This window comes from Limanda limanda, chromosome 14 (assembly GCF_963576545.1).
Source record: "Limanda limanda chromosome 14, fLimLim1.1, whole genome shotgun sequence".
In the NCBI taxonomy this organism is placed as follows: domain Eukaryota; kingdom Metazoa; phylum Chordata; class Actinopteri; order Pleuronectiformes; family Pleuronectidae; genus Limanda; species Limanda limanda.
The window spans coordinates 23457289-23475492 of NC_083649.1; the positions used below are offsets into that span (position 1 = coordinate 23457289).

The following is an 18204-nucleotide window of genomic DNA, read 5'->3' on the forward strand; positions in this document are numbered from 1 at the left end:
TAAAAGGGATAGTTCTCAGAAGAAATTTAATTCACTCATTATTTACTCACCACTATGCCGTTGGAGGATTGGGTAAAGTGTTTTAGTCCACAAAACACTTTAGAAGATTCAGGGGTAAACAGCATCGCGGCCAAACCAGTGAAATTGAAGTAAATGGCGACCACTTCTTCAGACGTACAAAAACAAAAGAAAAAAACTTTTATTTACCCTAGAAAGGGCTCTTTAAATTTAAATGCTAAACTGCTGCATCTATCGCAAGTTATTGCGCTATTAGCATTTAAATGTATAGGGCCAATTCTAATAAATAATTATTTAGATGATAATGCACTAATATAAACACACTGAACCTTTAACTGGTTAAAATGTGTTCTGTTGCTTGAAAAGTAATCATAAGAGACATGTAACATTAACTTAAAAAGCTTAGCCTGTCAAAAGCTAACACTCAAGTTAAATGGTAAATGGATTTGTATTTATATAGCGCTTTTCTAGTCTTGATGACCACTCAAAGCGCTTTACAGTACAGTTTCACATTCACCCATTCACACACACATTCATACAGTGCATCTATTTGCAGCACTTTGTTATTATATAGGGGGGGCATTCAGGGTTCAGCATCTTGCCCAAGGACACTTCAGCATGCAGATGGGTCAGACTGGGGATCGAACTGCCGACCTTCAGGTTGGAGGACGACCACTCTACCCCTCAGCCACAGCCGCCCTGTGTAACAACAGGCTACAAGCTGCTTCAACGTCCTTTGGGATGATGGGATGGCAGGCATATTGTTTCCTGTTTCATCAGTGTTATCCAAAACCCTTAGATTCTGTGGAAGTATTGTAAGCAGCGGTAACTCATTGTGTTTTTCTAGCAGTGTTGCTCTTAATGGGGCTGTGAACCTAATCCTGCCTGAGTTACTGTTAACTCAGATTAATTGTCAGAGTAATTCTCTCTGTCTCGAGGTCTGTGCCATCTGCAGCTTGTTGCAAAAGCGTGTCTTTAAGTGTAGGTTGATAATAAGATAGATTATCAGTTAATCTTACAGATGTATGAACACGTTTGTGCCCCTCCTTTCCATATTGAAAAGTCACAAACTTTTATCCAAAGGTGGTTTTTGATTATTAACCTGGATGCTAATGTGGGGTCTGGGACTTTCAGGAATGTTTAGAGTTGGGCTGTTTTTGTCGATTGCAACAGCTTTTGCTCAGTGAGCTCTGGGTCAGACTCCGAGGTGTAGGACTAATCTTATTGAAGTCTCCTGTTCATTGGCATGTACTCAGCTCTGACCTGCTAACTGGATTGGTGTTACTTGAGAGATTTTGCCAGAAAAGGTTGCACATAATTGTTTTATACTATATTGGGTTAAATGTATCAAGTTGATTTGAGAGATTCCTTTTAATTGTAAGTCTTGTATTCTTACTTAGGTAAAGAGAAGAAAAAAATCCAACCATGTATGTGATCCTTCGTGTGGAATGTCCCTTCAAACCCTGTTGTACAATTTGATATCATTCTTCAGCCTCATTCAGAGCAAGCATTAGAATTATTTAAAAAATAGAAAGTAGGTCATGGGGAGCATTATCAAATGGAAAATGATAGCAGAAATATGGCCTCCTCTTTTTCTGTCTGTCGCTTGCGTTATTACTGCAAACCATCCCAAATTACTCACAGTAAAAAGAAAAAAAGACATGGTACTCTTTTAACCCAATATAGGCAGACATCTTGCTGACTCACAGCAATAGCCTTCTTAAGGCCGATGCCAAAGATATTATGGGAATGATTCATTAAAGGCCAAGGTTTTTAGCTGGTTTTATCCAGCTCTCAGGGCAGCCTGACTCTGGGACATTGGATCTCAATTGCAAAGTGGCCCATTTCCCTCAGACATCACCACTGCAGTCTGTTTCAAGAGCCTCCTTCTGCCTTTTGGCATGCTGGCCATGGGGCAATCAGCTGTTCCTATTTCCAGCACCAGTGTTTACTTTTAAATGTAAAATGTGTGTTGTTTCGGGAGGGAAATGAGCACTACTTTGGACAGACGATGTGAGCAGAAGATTACCTTAGGAGCCCAATAGAAATGAATCAGGTATAGATTGATGGCAGCTACGGCTCATTAAGAAAGAATGTGTGTGTGTTTAATAGATGCACTAATTCTCAGCCACTCAGGAAATGGCCCTTGGGCGGGTCTTCCAAATGGCACACAAATATTTACTATGGACTCAAACACTTTAGTAAACAATGCAAGCCTGGGCATGGGAGGTATGGGCAAGATTGCCTGGGTCTGTGATACGGTACAGTGATATCATCACTGGCTAGTTTGGCTTGGTGCTCCACCAGAGTCAGCTGGGCTCTGAACTGCTTAGATGACTCATCAGCGTGCATGAATTCCTCCATCCTCTCCCTCAACCCTAAGAACTCTTTGTACTGATGAGTACAGATGAAGTTAAAATCCACCCCCGCACTCCTCTTCAAAGGCCAGATGCAGGCCAGGAACTGAAGCACTCCAGACCGTTTTTTGTTCAAGTCTGAAATGTTAGCATTCAGTCATCACATTCATTTCCTCACATCCAAGTGCTCTGAGAAAGATATTTTTCCCAAAGAATTGCCTGTGCTATTTTAACACAAGAGGCCTGACTTTTCAGCATTCACGTCTCACATTTCCTTGATGTGGGGTATATCCATGGCTCTCTGTGTGCACACATGGGGGCGTGTGTGCTATGCATGACTTGTTTGGTCAGTACATCCTAAGAAGTGGGTCAGAGTGCCCTAGTTCTCAATGTGTGGGCGTGCACGCGTCTGTGTATTGCATTTCCGTGTTATTTTGTCCTGATTGACTTATCTGCAAAAACATTTTCTTGCTCCAGCTCTCTTGCTGTTCAGTGGCATGTTATTCTCTTGTTTACCTCTCTCAAGGTGAACAAAAGCTTCTAATTCAACTTTCCTCTGGTGCATTTGCTCACTTGTGGAAGGCCTGGAACCACTGCATTTGGTCAGGTAGCTTATGTTTGGTCTTATTCAATCATGTCAGAGCATATTGAATTTACAAATAGCGGTCACACCGCATGTGTAAGTGAGCTACCCCGATGAGTATGTGCAGCAGGGCTGGGCTGCAGATTACATGATATAATAGTGTTTAGGCATCGCCTCTCCTTTTAAATTCCTTTAACCTTGACTCCCCTTAAATGCAGGGAGAACACATCTGCCAGGCTGGTGTCAGACATTAGTAATACACACCGCTCGGGCAGCATTGTCACTTTTTATTAACGCCCAGAGCTTTGCATGGACACCAGCTGTTGCATCAAGTGAAAAAGCCTTAGCGGTATGAATGACCTTGACTTTAACTGCCGCTCTTTTGGCTCTTCCCCTTTTTAATTCTTTTGTTTGGTCTCATACATTTTAAATGGCTTAAATGGATTACCATTCCTGACAATGAACGGCAGTTAGGAACTGACTTTTTTTTAGATAAAAAAATACCAGCAAGTGTGTTCAGGGCTGGGGGGTTGTAATGTGGAGGTCAGTGGATGAAATGAAGGTTGTATTTTAAGATGTAATCCGTTGCAACGGCACTGACATATTCCAATGTCTGCCTTTTGTTCATTCTATGACTCTTATGAAGAGTGACCTACAGTGACCCTGTTCTGTTCCTGGTGTCTTGTAAGTAAAAGAGGAGCAAAAGAGAGAGTGAAATGGATGAAGAGTAGGCCAGCCAGAGGAAGATGAAGCTTTCACCCCTTCACATAGCTTTCCCTCCCCTCTCACATGTACGTGGCTGACTGTAGGGCTAAAAATCACTTTAGAATGGTGCCTGTTCTGTCATTGGCTGACATTGTCAAGGATAATGGATAATCACCACAGAAACCGTAGAGCAGCTCATTGGTGCTGTGGTGTCCCACAGTGGGGGAGGGGGTTGTAGGTCAGGCTTTTTGGGTGCCACTTCCAATGAGATGACATGTTAACAGATGTGTAAGGTCATTTTCAATGTATACTCCTGGGGAGATAATGTGATAGTAATGCACACATCATACACTCTTGGAAGGAAAAGGAGGAGAGCTATGTGCTTTAGGTGCTCAGTATAGAGGACTGTTATTAAGGTCATTTATTTGTTGTCAGTGCTCCGTTACTGAGGAGAATATGTTTTTTCTTTCTCTCGCTATAGCATGACTTGACATTGGTTCTGTCATTACATGTCTCTCAAGAGGCTAAAGGCCTCCAATTTGTTTAAAGAGTAATTCAATCTCAATGTGAGATAGTTACTGCAGTTGCCTTGCTGTATATAAACTAACACTGTGCAGTGTCATAGTGTCTCTGTGCTGCCTTGACTGCTCTGTATTAAAGTTTATTTGGACAAAAACATAGACAAGGTCAACTGTAATTCCAAAGGTTTACTGGCAGCAGCAGAGAGATTAACAGAATTTCCCATGTTGAGACCGTGTTTTTTTCCCCATTCCCATTTACCCTCACTAACTGTATCATGGCATATTAGTTACTCTAACAATATATGTTGAAGGTAAACATGTTTACTGTGCTTATCAAACATGGTGTTACAGGGCATTCTATTATAATTGCGTTAAGCTCACTGGCGGGAAAATAGCCCTAATCCTGAGCATCTAAGATTAGCATGACAGCAGACGTCAGATGGCCCAGTGTGCCCAGGTTGGCTTTTGTTGCTGTCAGATTTAGGTCAACAGCTTAAAGATGGCCTTGAACTGTAATTGATGCGGATGGGTCCATATCAGTTAAATTATGCTATTCTATACAATACTGCATAGTCTGAAATGTCTGATCAGACTGGACATTTGGTTTGAAGAGGACTTTAAATTGCCAACCTTATTGTTTCTAACTGCAATTCAGACATGCTAATCAGCCTAAATCCAGTTTCTAATCCGGGCTCATTTTCAAGGTGGCATTAAAAGTGCCACTTTGTTTCCCTTACTGTCATGACAACCTGTGAACCTTGACCATGGGGATGGATTTCGGCCTGGTTGGAGGCTTGCTGCCGTGTTGTTTTTGGCCCTTGCTTCTGTTCTTTGTGAGGTATTTAGTCTGGCGGTTGCGTGGGTTGCCATGGCCTCTCGTCATAATCAAGGGCTGCTGTCCTGTTGTGTGACCTGCTATGTTGGTCCACTCAGCGGACACCAAAGGTGAGGACGGCATTGGGAAAGGACACGAACAGCAGCTGAGGCGAGGTGGAAACTCTGTATTAATTAACCTTTATGGGATGTGTCCAGGACTGTCAGAGGTGTCCTGTATCCACGGAAACCAAGCTGACAGGGTTCAGAGCAGAGGTCTCCTAGGGCAGCAGTGCTGACACTGTCATGGCAACTAGCACAACGGTCACCCTAGTGTCACTGGTTCTGCCCTCCTGACAGTGGTGTGGTGTGACAGGTGCACCTGATCCTGAAGCCACCATTACTCCTCAATATACATACACAAAAAGTACACAAGCACTTGACAGTAATGTTCAGCTTGTCTGTCAGCTACTTCCTTGCTGTGATTCTCCTCTGTCGTTGTCCTGCATTTAAAAACGCAGCTCACATCATATCAGTTCAGGTTTTGGTCTTGTGTACTGGTTTAAAAACAATTTGGCCTGTAAAAAGCTAATCTTGGTAACATATTAGCAACTGGCCAGGTATTAATACAAATAATGCATTTATTGAGGTACAATAATAGCTTTCCCCGTAGTATGTATGTATGAGAGTGTGCATGTTCATATTCAGTATCTATGTCTTCAAACACATCTTCATTCTTGTGTCTACGTAGGAATGCTTAAATGCTTATTATTGTGCATGTGGGTGGGTGGCTTCTGCCTTATGCAGACTGAGGGTTTTCTTCGTGTGAGATGCTGCTCAAGTGCATAAGGAGCAGAAGGTGGTAGGGGGGATAATCCACTGAAATGACAAGCTGCATAAGAAATTATTCACAGCTCTCACAAGGCCCTTCACTTTTGAAAGGCATCGCTGTGAGGGGCTTACAGCTCAAGACCTGAATGTTTTCAAGGTAGTGGTCTTGAATTTTCAATTTGGATCCAATCAGGCCTAATCTACATTTATCGTCTGTTCGGTGGCTGTGAAGGGAGAGTGCAGAGAGGAGAAGGAGCTGTGTGCAGTCAATCTGAAATGTTGCTAAGTAACAGAGATGGCAGACAAGGTGGTGAAATGAATGTGATATAGTGCTTTGCAAATCCCTGCTTCTCACACAATTTCTCCTTTTTCTCCTCTTTTTCTCCACCCATCCATCTCTGTTTCCTCCCTTCCTTCTTTTTTCTCTCATTCACTACCATAGGTCCCCCATGTGAGATTTGCAAAGCTAAAAGGCGCCACGGACAGAACCACATCCAGGCCGTAGGACAGACATCCCAAACATCCACAGCCACGGAATGTGTCAACATCTTTGTGGTGAAATCCCGCCGACTCCTCGCTTGCTACTCACATAAGCCTGGAGCTGGGCCTTCTGGGATCCTACGGTGTTTTACAGGCAGACAACAATGCCTGGGAGGCCCCCCTGCCCCACATTGCCTCCAAATATGGCTGCTGTTTTACCACAGTGCTAACTCTGCAGAATAAAAAGAGGGATCTCCTTCCGGCCAGTGAATCTTTCAGCCTCTTTTTGCTATTTAGGAAGTACATGCCACTATTTACCAGATGACATAGTGGACATTTGTTTCCCAGTAGCCGGCTGAACTATACGAGAGGATCCTAGTATTGAACATGACTCATGGGGAGGAGCCTGGCCCTGAGACACACAAGGATTCAGCTGTTTTAACTTATCTGGAAGGTTTACTGATGCATCCAGTGGTGGCCGGGCCTGGGGCCACGGCAGGTGGGAGGTCTGAGGCTGCCCGCAGCAATCAGGAGCAAGGAGACAAAGGGGGTGGGCCCTACCAACTGCCCAGCCATGGGCCCACAACTCCTAAGACTGGAACCAATGGGCCCACACTAGGTTCTTCACAGCACTTGAAGAAGGCCCGCCTACTGCGTTCTGGAGCCTGGACTGATCCAGGGAATCAGCGGATGAGCTCACCCCCAATAGAACTGAATGGCCAAGGGGGAGGCCTACAAAATGGAGCACAAGAGGGATCTCCTCATGCTGGGGAGAGCACCCTGTTGGCTTCACTGCTTCAGTCATTCAGCTCACGGCTTCAGAGTGTGGCAATGTCTCAGCACTCTAATAAGCCACCCAGTGAGTGTTCCTCTCCATCCAAGGCACCACTTGCAGACAAAGACCCACTTCCTGTGTATGGGACGGCTTCGAGCCGCTTGAAGGGCCTAATGAGAAAGAGCAAACTTCAAAATCACAGCAACACACCTTACAGTCGACGGGTACACAATCAGGACAGGCCACCAGAATCACCTCGGTCAGCGCATAGCGCCACACCTCCCTCTGCACCAACAGCTACTGAATCGGTATCCTGTGCGGAGCGTCTAAAGGCAGTGGCCAACATGGTGAAAATCCGTTCCAGTCCAGCACCTTCACCCAAGCCCAGTGTAGCCTGCAGTCAACTGGCACTGCTTCTGTCCAGTGAAGCCCATCTTCAGCAGTATTCCAGAGAGCATGCACTCAAAGCCCAGCTCTCAGGAAGATCTGCAAGCGAGAGACTAGCTGCCATGGCAAACCAGCAGCATGGCCAAGACATAAGACCACCTAGTGTGGGAGGGAGTCTGTCTGGAGCTGCAGACACCTTAAGCTCCATCACAACCCAAAACGGAATGACAACCACAAATACAACAACAATACCCTCTCGAACAGCCCTGTCTAGTCCACAGAGCCCCTCTTTGCAACGTGGCCATAGCCAAAGTTCCCCAGCCACTCCCCCAACTCCTCCAAGCCACACTCACAGCCAACAACCTAAGGAGAAGCGAGGCTTTGACTCACGTCCAACCCGTCCCCCACAGACATGCAGCAGCTTGCTCCTACTGCTACTCAACAACCACAACAACCAGAAGCAGCTGACCAAGAATGGGCACCTGGAGGATAGTTGTGGCATTCTGCCACCAAGTGGTTCCTCTTCAGCCACATCGGACAGCGAGTGCTCCACCCAGGAGAGGAGCCTGACCAAGGACAGCAGTGATGCGGAGAGTTCCTATTCGAGTTGCTCTCCCATTGACCTCTCAATGAGAAGCCGGGCCAATACACAACACACAGGGCCGAAAACTACCACCCCCTCTTCCTCCTTCTCCTCCTCCTCGTCCACTTCGACCTTCTGTTCTTCCACAACGGTGTTTTCTTCCACCCCTGTTGCATTCTCTCCTCAATCTTCAGCTCAACCCTCTGCCTCAAACCTTTCACCACCCTTGACTGTTGCTTCCTCTGTCTCCAATGTTATTTTCTCATCTTCCACCTCCTCTATCTCTACCTCCTCCCTGGACAAATTAACAGAATCTTTAATAAACAAGTGGAAGCCAGAGGCATTGGGATCAAAGTTGTCCATGAACAAGGAGTCTGAAATGAGCCCAGACCTAAAATCCCACCCTAAGGTCACACTAATGCAGCTTCTTCTTGAACGCAGAAATAATGAGATGGTTAATAAAGGTGTAGTTAACCAGGATTCACCACTTGATATAACTATGGCCACCATGTCTCAAAGCCCACCAAAGGGACTGGTGCCCTGGGATGACACCAGGACAAAAAGCCCCACAGATAAGCCTGTAGCCCCAGCCCAACCCCACTACTCAGTTAATCGTGACCACAGTGGTGCACTGTCCCCATTCTCCTACCCCTCTCCCCATGTTCAATCCAGCCCATTGGACTTGTGTAAATCTAAAACCTTCCCTGCTGAGAAGGCCTCTGAGCCTGCCTTCAGTGCCAGTAAACTGTTGCAGAATTTGGCTCAGTGTGGCACAGCTTCATCCTCACCACCCATCCCCTCCAGCAAAGGACTGGCCCAGGAACCTGATGCCAACCGGCCCCTTGCTCTTTTAGAAAGGCTCAATGCTCCAATCCACAGGACCACCACCACTCCACTCTCCGACAGACCCTCCGGCAGTGGCACTCCTTTCAGTCGTAAGGAATCTTCTCCTCCTTCTCAAATTGAGAACCTACTTGAGAGACGCACCGTACTGCAGCTCCTTCTGGGAACAGGCTCGGCTAGTGCTACAGTCAGCCGCAAAGAGAGGCCCAGTGGGAGGAGGAGTGTGGAAGTGGCAGGGGCATGCTATGAGAAGAGTCCTGGTACCTCCATCATGTATGACACTTCTAATGGGCCTCCTTTGGACATAAAGGTCAAAACAGAGATCACAGAGGGGATGGGACCATCATCTGCCATGTCTGAGGACTTAAGTGGCAGGAAGAGATCTAGTGGCTATGAAAAGAATAGCCCCCTCTCAGATTCTCAGCAGGACTTTAAAACAGAACCACGGCCTGCAGAGGTCATAGCAAAGTATGGCCTCCTTAGCCAGCTGCTGAAACAACAGACTGCTACCTACTACACCAGTGCTGCTATGCAGACTGAGTCTCAGCCCAGACAGGTTAAAGAGGAACAGAGGGAGTATCCAAGCCCCAATCCTAAAAAGAGACGCCTCTGCCCTGATCACACTGATAGTTTGAGCAATACCAGCTGTTCAAGAGCAGTGGACAGTAATGACACAAACATTTTTGCCTCGTCTGCTGTTCAGGAAGAGCCTGACCACCAGAGGAGTCTGAAGGAAGAGGTGGCTCCACCCAGGAGCCCACCAAGTGAAACCCCTACCAGAGAGAGTCGGGGCTTCAATGTGCTCAAACAGCTGCTGCTCTCGGACAACTGCCTGAAGGAGCTGTCCCAGCAGCCCCGGGGGTCAGCCAGTCCTACTGTCCTGCAGGCCAATGGCAAGGCCAATGGCAGCATTCTCAGTCAGCCTGCCCATAATCACAACTTCCTTCACCTACCTGGGTGGCACCCCCATGGCTCCCTTAACTCAGGGCTACAGAGTAATCTCAGACCACTGCCCACCCCGCCTGCAGGCGACAGCCCTATCTGCAACCCTTGGAGCCGCCACCCAGCTCCATGGCCTGTCAGTCAAAAACGGGACCCCCCTACTCTTGTCAAACAGGAGCCTGAGAGCCCTGTGCGATGGGGTAGTCAGGAAAATGAGGAGGAAGAGGAGGATGAGGAGGGCTGTGACTCAAACTTGGACTCTCCTCGCCTCTCACGTTCCAACCCCATCCTGTATTACATGTTGCAGAAGGGCAGCATTCAGCTGAGGAAAGAGGTGAGGGATCAGGCAGTAGGGACCCAGTCTGTGGTCAAAGTTAAAGAAGAGCCAATCAGTGACATGCATGCCTATGAACACAGTCTGAGCTCCACCCCGCAATCACCAACCCACAACGACAAGCACAGCCACGAGAGCCAGGGGCTGAGCCGATTTTCTGAGTAGAAGTTATATCATCAACAGAAAAATAAGAAGTGGAAATCAAAACCATTGACTCTGTTTTTTCTTTTTTTTTAATGACTTGCCAAATTTGTTTGATGAGACAAATAACAAAGAATGCAAAGCTGAAAACAGGCCTGTCTTAGCAAAAATGTCTAATTGATACAACCAAAACTACATACTGTCTCAGATTTAACCTTTACCATCAGTGATTATCATGCACTACATATTTTATTTTGTCAGATATGAAGTCCTTTACAAATTGGCCTTTTTTTATACTGAATTGCACACATATCACTATCCATGACTTCTTTGCTGCCTTCCCTAAAACATTTAGAGAGAACATTTCAAGTGACATTTATAATTAATGAGTGCAAAATTGTTCACGCTCAGTTCACTGGACATTTATTTATTTTCTACATCAGAACACTTTCAGAGAGACAGAGTCCCATCAATTTTAGATAAGAATCCAAATAAAGTCATTATCAAACAGTCACAGCAGTCTATTACAACAATTTACATGAGACATTCATCCAAAGGACGTTGAAAACAATATTAACACTGCGGTTGCTTCGGTGAAGGTCTTACCATGACGAATGCTTTGTCTTGCTTTTTATAAAGATTCATGGTGTGGTATGATTGCCAATGAAGTGAGTATATATCAGCAGAAGTTTTAATGGTCACAACTCATTGTATTTTACTTTGATTTGAATTGAACTTCTAAGGCTAATATTCGACAGTGCAAATTCAGGGTAATGATGTTTGTGCAGTTTTCAGCAGGTGGGTCAACAGAGCGTGTGTGGTACTTACAGTTGAGCAACTGTGTGTAAACAGGTTTCTAGAGCAACAGTTAAAAGGCGACAGTGTCTGAGAAACTTATCTTACCATCCTGGGTAAACCCACACCACTGTTTTTTTCATGCAGTGTGAAGCACATGGCCTTTTCTTTTCATTTCATAGAAAGGAGCACCCAGAGTTTGCACTATTGAACCTGAGTTCTCCGTGTGCTTTTCAGCATAATTTGATGGCATGTAATAAAAAGATGTCAGTGTTGTTATCTGTTGAGAATTTGACAGTTTGTGATTTCTTTTTTTTCCATCATTTTTTAACTGTTGTGGTTTTTGGACATCTTTTCTTTTTGTGGCTCTCTCTGTCTTTTAAATCATAAAATGTCAAAAGAAATGCATGATAATAAAGAGAAGACCACAGGTACATCTTTGTTTCCAAAGCAGCTGGATGTGTGTACCTGGCCAACAATCGCCAAGACATGTTGGTGTTTTGAGGGATATCTGGTATCGAGCTCCTTACTTTGATTGAACTGTATTCTTTTCAGTTACTTTCACACACTGCTTTATCCATTTAGTCTTGTGATCTTTTTAATACATATACCTATGAAGTATGTCTCTTCGATTAATACATTTTCACAACGGTTAAATATATTTGTGTAAATAGTACTTTCAGTATGAAAGATGACTATTTTGTAATGTTTAAGAAAAGATATGACCCTAGTTTTTAATGCCCTGACATGTAAATATGAATTATATGCGTACAAGTGTACATACAAAGGCAGAGGATGCTATGCCCATCTTTTTTTTGGTTGGTTTGTTCTTTGCATGTGTCTCTATGTGGTAAATGATAATCTATCCTGCGCTGTGTTGTGTAATAATGTCTGACTCTCCTCACTGCTGCCTGTTGCATGCAGACGCATGGGAACTACCTGTGTATCCCTACTGGTGATGGGAGAAAATGTCAAGTCTTAAAATAGGTCTTTTTTATCACACAGAGAGGTTCGTTTAGAATATGATCAGTCTCTAAATAACCACAGGCTGTTGAGCAAGTTGATAAAATGTGTGAAAAATAAACGTGCATTGAATATTTTTGTGATTTTCTTTTCTGTTACTGGTTAACAAAGCTCTGTGAAAGAGCTTTAGTGGCGGATTGACGTACAATCATGGATCTGCATTGTGCATCTAAGAAATACATTTGTAGCAGCAAATATAAAAAAAAAAAAAGATGTTTCATTTTTTCATGTGAAGACCTGAAACATTATATCATTTTTTATGTTTTCATTTTTGGTGTTCATTTGCACTGATATCTCAAAAATAAAGTACTAAAATGCATGACCTAGTATGAATGTGTTCCTCTTTTTCTAGTTTGCCATTCAGAATATTTGTTTGACTATGTTCTCTCAGGAAAACGTTCGGGTACAACCATAAAATATGTTTGTATTTGTCAAGATTCTTTTCAACAATACATGTGTTGAAATATTTACTCTTGTTCAAGGTTCAAGTGTTGCCCAGTTTTTATGTGAGTGGCAGGTTTTACACAGTGAACTTAGTCAGCCAGTAGGGAAGTTATCACACACATCCAAATATCAGACTTTAGCCTCACAATATAGAATTGTATTATTAACAAAGGACATCAAAGACTAATTCACTTTGTGTAATCAAAGACTGGGGTCCATTAGAGTGGCAGGATGTCCTGTATTTGGCCCAAAACTTCTGCTTCTGACTTGGCTGCTGTTCACTGCACTGCTGAATTAACAAAGGCAGGAAAGACACTGAGAGGAGGGAGGAACACATAGAGGTCACCAGATGTACGCTGAAGGCCCAAGGATGTGCCTTACAAAATGGAACACGTATATCTTCTATTTAGAGCCCGAAATAGATCTCATTGTACAGTCAATACCAAACCTGAGTTCTTGTGTTCCCTCTAGAAAGCTGTCCACTTTGTGAAACATTTCTCGACTTGAGAAAAACAGCCTGTAGCGTGAGACTGCTGAAGGTGAAGATGAGTTCAAGCTAAACTTCCCTGGCACTGGGTTTGAATATGAAGTCCAGTGAGTGAACAGACAGCTTTTTGTCTGCAGTGCGCTTTTGAAATCGCAGCGCAGTTCCTCAGCCCTGACTTCCCTTTTTATTTAATCCTCCCCATGACTGACTGCACTCTCTTTCAACTCCCTGTAACCTTTCCCCTCTGCGAACTTCTCCATTTCGAGATTCTTATCAAGGCTGAACCGCCAGTAACCTCTTGATTTCCTCTGATTGCTGAAGCAGCGGCAAACATAAAGGCCGGAGCTGCAAGTTTAATCCGAGGTCAAGGTGTAAAACTTGACAATCGGCTGTTTGTCTATGGCTTCTCTCTTTAATTTCCTGACCTCAGCATGAGGCCAAAAGGATGTGAGCGGCGCACACCAGGCCCCCAATGACTCAAGGACCCGGAAGTCCCACAACAGACATTTCATAGTTATGAGGCCCAAAAGCGATTTCCTGGAGTTACAGATGCTTATTCTCTGACAAACAACTTAATGACGGCACTTAACATGCTCGGTCACGGGTGTATCAGCATGGGAACGCATTCGACTGTTTAAACCACCAGCTTCTCTCACACTCCAGTTTTAGTGTTAATGAGTGACTTTCTTGTGAGGTGCTTTGTTTACTCACATGGAGACCACACTGAGCTAACACTTGTCACTAGTTGTCATGGTGATTGGTGTGATAAATATGCTCACAGATGTTCGATCACCCTCTCCTCATACAAGTGTTTGAACTTCGAGCACATGGCATGACCTCATATGTTACGTGAACACACAAACACACACACACACAATGCAATTAGCATTTTATGGTACACGTGACCCCATTTGGAGTGTCGTAAATAATGTGTGAATAAAATGCTGAAAAAACAGATTGTCTGCCTAAACGACAACAGTTAAAATCAGGCAGAGTAGTTTGCCTGGGGTTAATGCTGCTGCTGTGTCTGGATGAGTGTAAAATACATGAGAGCGGCGCCTCAAGTCAGACAACAAAAAAAAAGAGGTTAAAGTAAACACCTGGGGAATCTCCTGCGCCGAGAAAGGAGGTCAAACCGGTTTATTTTCTCAACCTTATACCAGTTCCCCAGTGGCCCTTCGCTTTTGAAGATGTACCTCTTTGTGAAGTCTGTTCCTTAACCTCAGGGGTCATGACCTCTTCCACCCCCCCCTCACCATGACCTGGCTGATCCTGTTTCCCGGGACAGGATCAACTGTTGGCCTGCAGCTGTGGCACCCCGCCTCCCTCCCTCCTCACACACACACACACACACACACACACTAACCAACAACACACCACCAGCACCTTCCTCCACCCTCCCCTCCCCGCCATTACACTCAGACCATTCTTCTAACGTTTCATAAATATGACAAGTGGCAGCATGGGTTGAGTCCTCTTTTTTTCTCTCACGCCTGACAGCCTCTTAACCCGTGCTGCTTCCTGTGGCCTCCTAGTCTACATACATAAAGCGGTAATTAATCATGAATAAGCAGTAAGCTTGATGTGGAGCACAAGAGTGGAACTAATAAGTGAAAAGACAACTTTCTTTAAAAGTGAGCTGGTTGTAATGCATCAGATGCGAGTTGAGTTATTTTTTATTATATTCGCTAAAGTCAACGATGGCTATTTCGTAAAGCTCTCCTACTGATAGCCCTGTGCAAGCATGTAAACAGTCCCGATGTAATATTCATGACGAGTGAGAGTCCCTGCAGTCCACAGAGCAGCCTGTCAGCTTGGGGATCTTGGCTGACATTGAAAGAACATGGATGATACTTGCCATGTCCGACAAGCACAAGAGTAAATGTTTTACAAACTGGCTAGGGAGAAGGAGCAATGTCAATCACCGCTCTGCCAGTGTCTTCTACCTCTGCAGATCTCTCATCACACGCTGCTGCTCATACACTACGTCTGGAAGAAAGAAGCAAATCCCCTCTGTGGTCATTATTTTCAGAGGTGATTCATTTCACTCTTGACCCGACCTCAACTCGTTCTCAGTTTGAACTTAGAGAGAGCAAACAATCAACTGTCATCTCATTAATTTCTAAGTCTTTCATGTGAAAAGTCTCATCCTCAGGAAATGTATAGGCCACTCATTTGCTGGAGGTTTCATCAGAAACAACACCGTGGTTGATCTACAGGGTCGTGAACTTTTTAAGTAAATATTTGTCAGAATCCCCAATTGAATGAGAAAGGGCAGCTTAGTGTCAGCCGGTCTGGCAAAGACGAGCTCAGGATGTGAACCCTGTGCTGTGGGGGTTAAGGGCCATTTAAGATGAAGCATGCCAAATTTAACTGTGAGCTTTTGCTCTGATGTTCCGTTCAGTGTGAAGTCTCTCGGGGAAAAGAATAATGATAATAATAGAAAAATGCATTTGGCATTCAGAAGGTATTTACATACATTTTAAAAACAAGAGCACTTGAAAGTTTGACAGTATATAGTGGAGGATGAAAAAAAGACTGTTGTTCATCAATTAATGGCAAGTGTAGTTACCATAGACTGTAAATAAAGATGGATGACATAAGAGCTCCTCAAAAGTCAAGCCAAAGCATCACAATCGCCACCTGGTGGCTGACTGATGAACAGGTCGTACATCCTCCTCTATGTTAACAGATGGGACATGGACCAAACGTAAATGTCAATGTACACGTCAAATTTTTTTTTCTCAAAGATGTTCTCTGTCATTTTATGTACCCTAGATCATATCAAACTGACCTTTGTTCATTTTCACATTAAGTTTGGTTTTAATAGAGTTGTTTGATGCAATAAAAATATGATTAAACATCAATCGTGATGTTTCATCCATCTGCAGATCGCTACTGTCAACTGTGGCTCCAATTATGCAAGATGGCATCATTTCTCTCCTGGATATTTCTGCTTCATATCTGGATAGTGGAACGAAGTGGAGAATAAACTTCTATGGTTGTTACGTTTATAGTTGTAACGGTTGTAAGCTACGATAATAAACCTGTTAAACATTAGACCTGCACCAGTATGTTAGCTCTATGATGTTTTGGGCATGTTGCAATGTGTTTGTTTGCCTTTAGTTCATTTGATTGATTGATAGTTTAAAGCACCACAGAGCTTCACGGCTCATAACATGGCTGTATACTGAGAAGGATGTGTAATTTCTAATCCATTTTACTGAACATAGGAGCTAAACTTTGAGGGATTATGGATTATTTCTTGAACATGCATCCAGACCGGTATAATATACCATATGTAGTAGAGACTTTGAGGGATTTATTAAAGGGAATTTTTTGGGGAAATAAAACCTATCACTATTTTGACATGTCAGATTCCAGTGAATCATTTCTAATAAGAAACATTGCTTCATGTCTTCACTCCCAGACTACTCAATATCTGTCCAAATGTTAAATATGGTAAAAAAATTTCTGTCTGTCAGTAGTTATGGAATCGTATAACTGCCAGAAGGAACAATTTGATGCCACATTGACCTTTGACCTTTTGGTCATCACCAAATGTCATCACCTCATCATTGGTTTGAATTCTTGCATGATGGCCAAAAACAGATTTTGTGAGGTCACAGTGAACTTGGCCTTCGACCTTTAAGTGGATGTTTGTGCCAGAGAAAGATTTCCCGTATATACTGTATATATCGTGCTCATGGGAAGGGGACAGACGTGCGGACAACCCGGAAACATTAAGCCTTTGGCCACGGCTCCTCACAGGCAGAAAATATCATAATAAATACTAAAGGCAGGTTATTGCTGATGAATGGGGGCTGACAAGTTGAGGTGGTGGATGTCTACCGTTATAAAAATTAAAAGCGAGAAAATGGCTGAAATGGTCTCAAAGAAAGATCTTTTCAGGATGCCCTACATCCAGCCATGACAGGGTTTAACTACTCCATTCTTTACTCTGTCATAAAATCAATGCTCATATTGCACTCTGACAAAAAAACAGCAAAGGGAAAGGACACAATCAGTGTTGTTTATAATTAAGTGAACTGTGTTTTATTGCTACCATGAATCTTTCCAACAAAATACATTGATGTGTGTTCTCTGACTGACTGTGTTTCTCGCTGTGCTTTTATTCCGCTCAGGTAAGATGGATTCAGATTGTCTTCGTGAGCATCTATGACAGACGTTTGTATTTGATATTAAATGTGGGGATCAGCAACTAAAATCTCTGCGTGACACAGTAATTTCCCCCGGGCCGCAAACACACCGAGGCTTATCTTGTGTTATATGAAGACCAGGACTTCATAGATGGTCCTGTGAACTCGTATGAGAAAAAAATGCTCTCAGATGACACATCATTATTCATGGCTTAATGTTTTATGACAGATAAATATCCTGTTGGGAGAATTTAATTCAGCAGTGTTGAAAATAACTTCACTGGAGACTGGCGTTTGGCTGTTATATTGATGGACTGGCCACTACCTCCAGGAAAGCAAATTCTGAATTTGCAACGGTGGGATGCCATGTGTGACCTCATTACTTTTCTGATGTGCACGCTAACCTCACATTAGAGACTGTGTCAAACTATATGTAATATGAAGTTCTACACCTTGTGCCTTAAAATAAAAGGTGCACGATGATTCATTTCAGTGTGTGGAGGAACCGGACGCTGCCTGCTTCAAGAAGAGATCCTTGCACTTATAGGGATTGTGCCAACTCATTTGGACTTAAAGCCATTATGTGATGCACTACACTCATAAAAAAGGATCTCAACTCCATTTCCTACAGTATAGTGACCAGCACAATGGTCTGTTACAGAGTGTGTTGATGATATTGGAGGATACGTTCTCAGCCAGAACCAGAGGGAATTAATTGCTGCAATCCCTAAGTTAATAATAAAAAGAATGCTTTACTCATAATAACTCTGTCCATCTGCAGCCTTTGAGCCCGGCCGGTCCCTGAAACCCCTCGGTAACAACACGGACTGTGAGGCATGGGCACAGACAGACTCAAGGGGGTAGCACAGAGAGGACAGCCATGGATGCATTTCAACATTTTGTTTCCAAAACATTGTTGCAATATAATGTGTATACAGAGAGTCTGCATGGAGCCAACTGAACCTGGTGTGTTTGTAACAGG

General features: G+C 43.8%; 1 protein-coding gene across 2 annotated transcripts in view; it reads left to right on the forward strand.

Moving 5' to 3' along the window:
- nrip1b (nuclear receptor interacting protein 1b) overlaps positions 1-12458 on the forward strand; it is a 34713-nt gene extending 22255 nt beyond the window's left edge. For both annotated transcript variants that reach the window (XM_061085540.1, XM_061085539.1), the window contains one exon: positions 6271-12458. In XM_061085540.1, coding sequence (XP_060941523.1) covers positions 6696-10337 — 3642 coding nt within the window. In that variant the 5' untranslated portion in view covers positions 6271-6695 and the 3' untranslated portion in view covers positions 10338-12458. The remainder of the gene's footprint in view (positions 1-6270) is intronic.
- The last annotated feature ends 5746 nt before the right edge of the window (positions 12459-18204 follow it).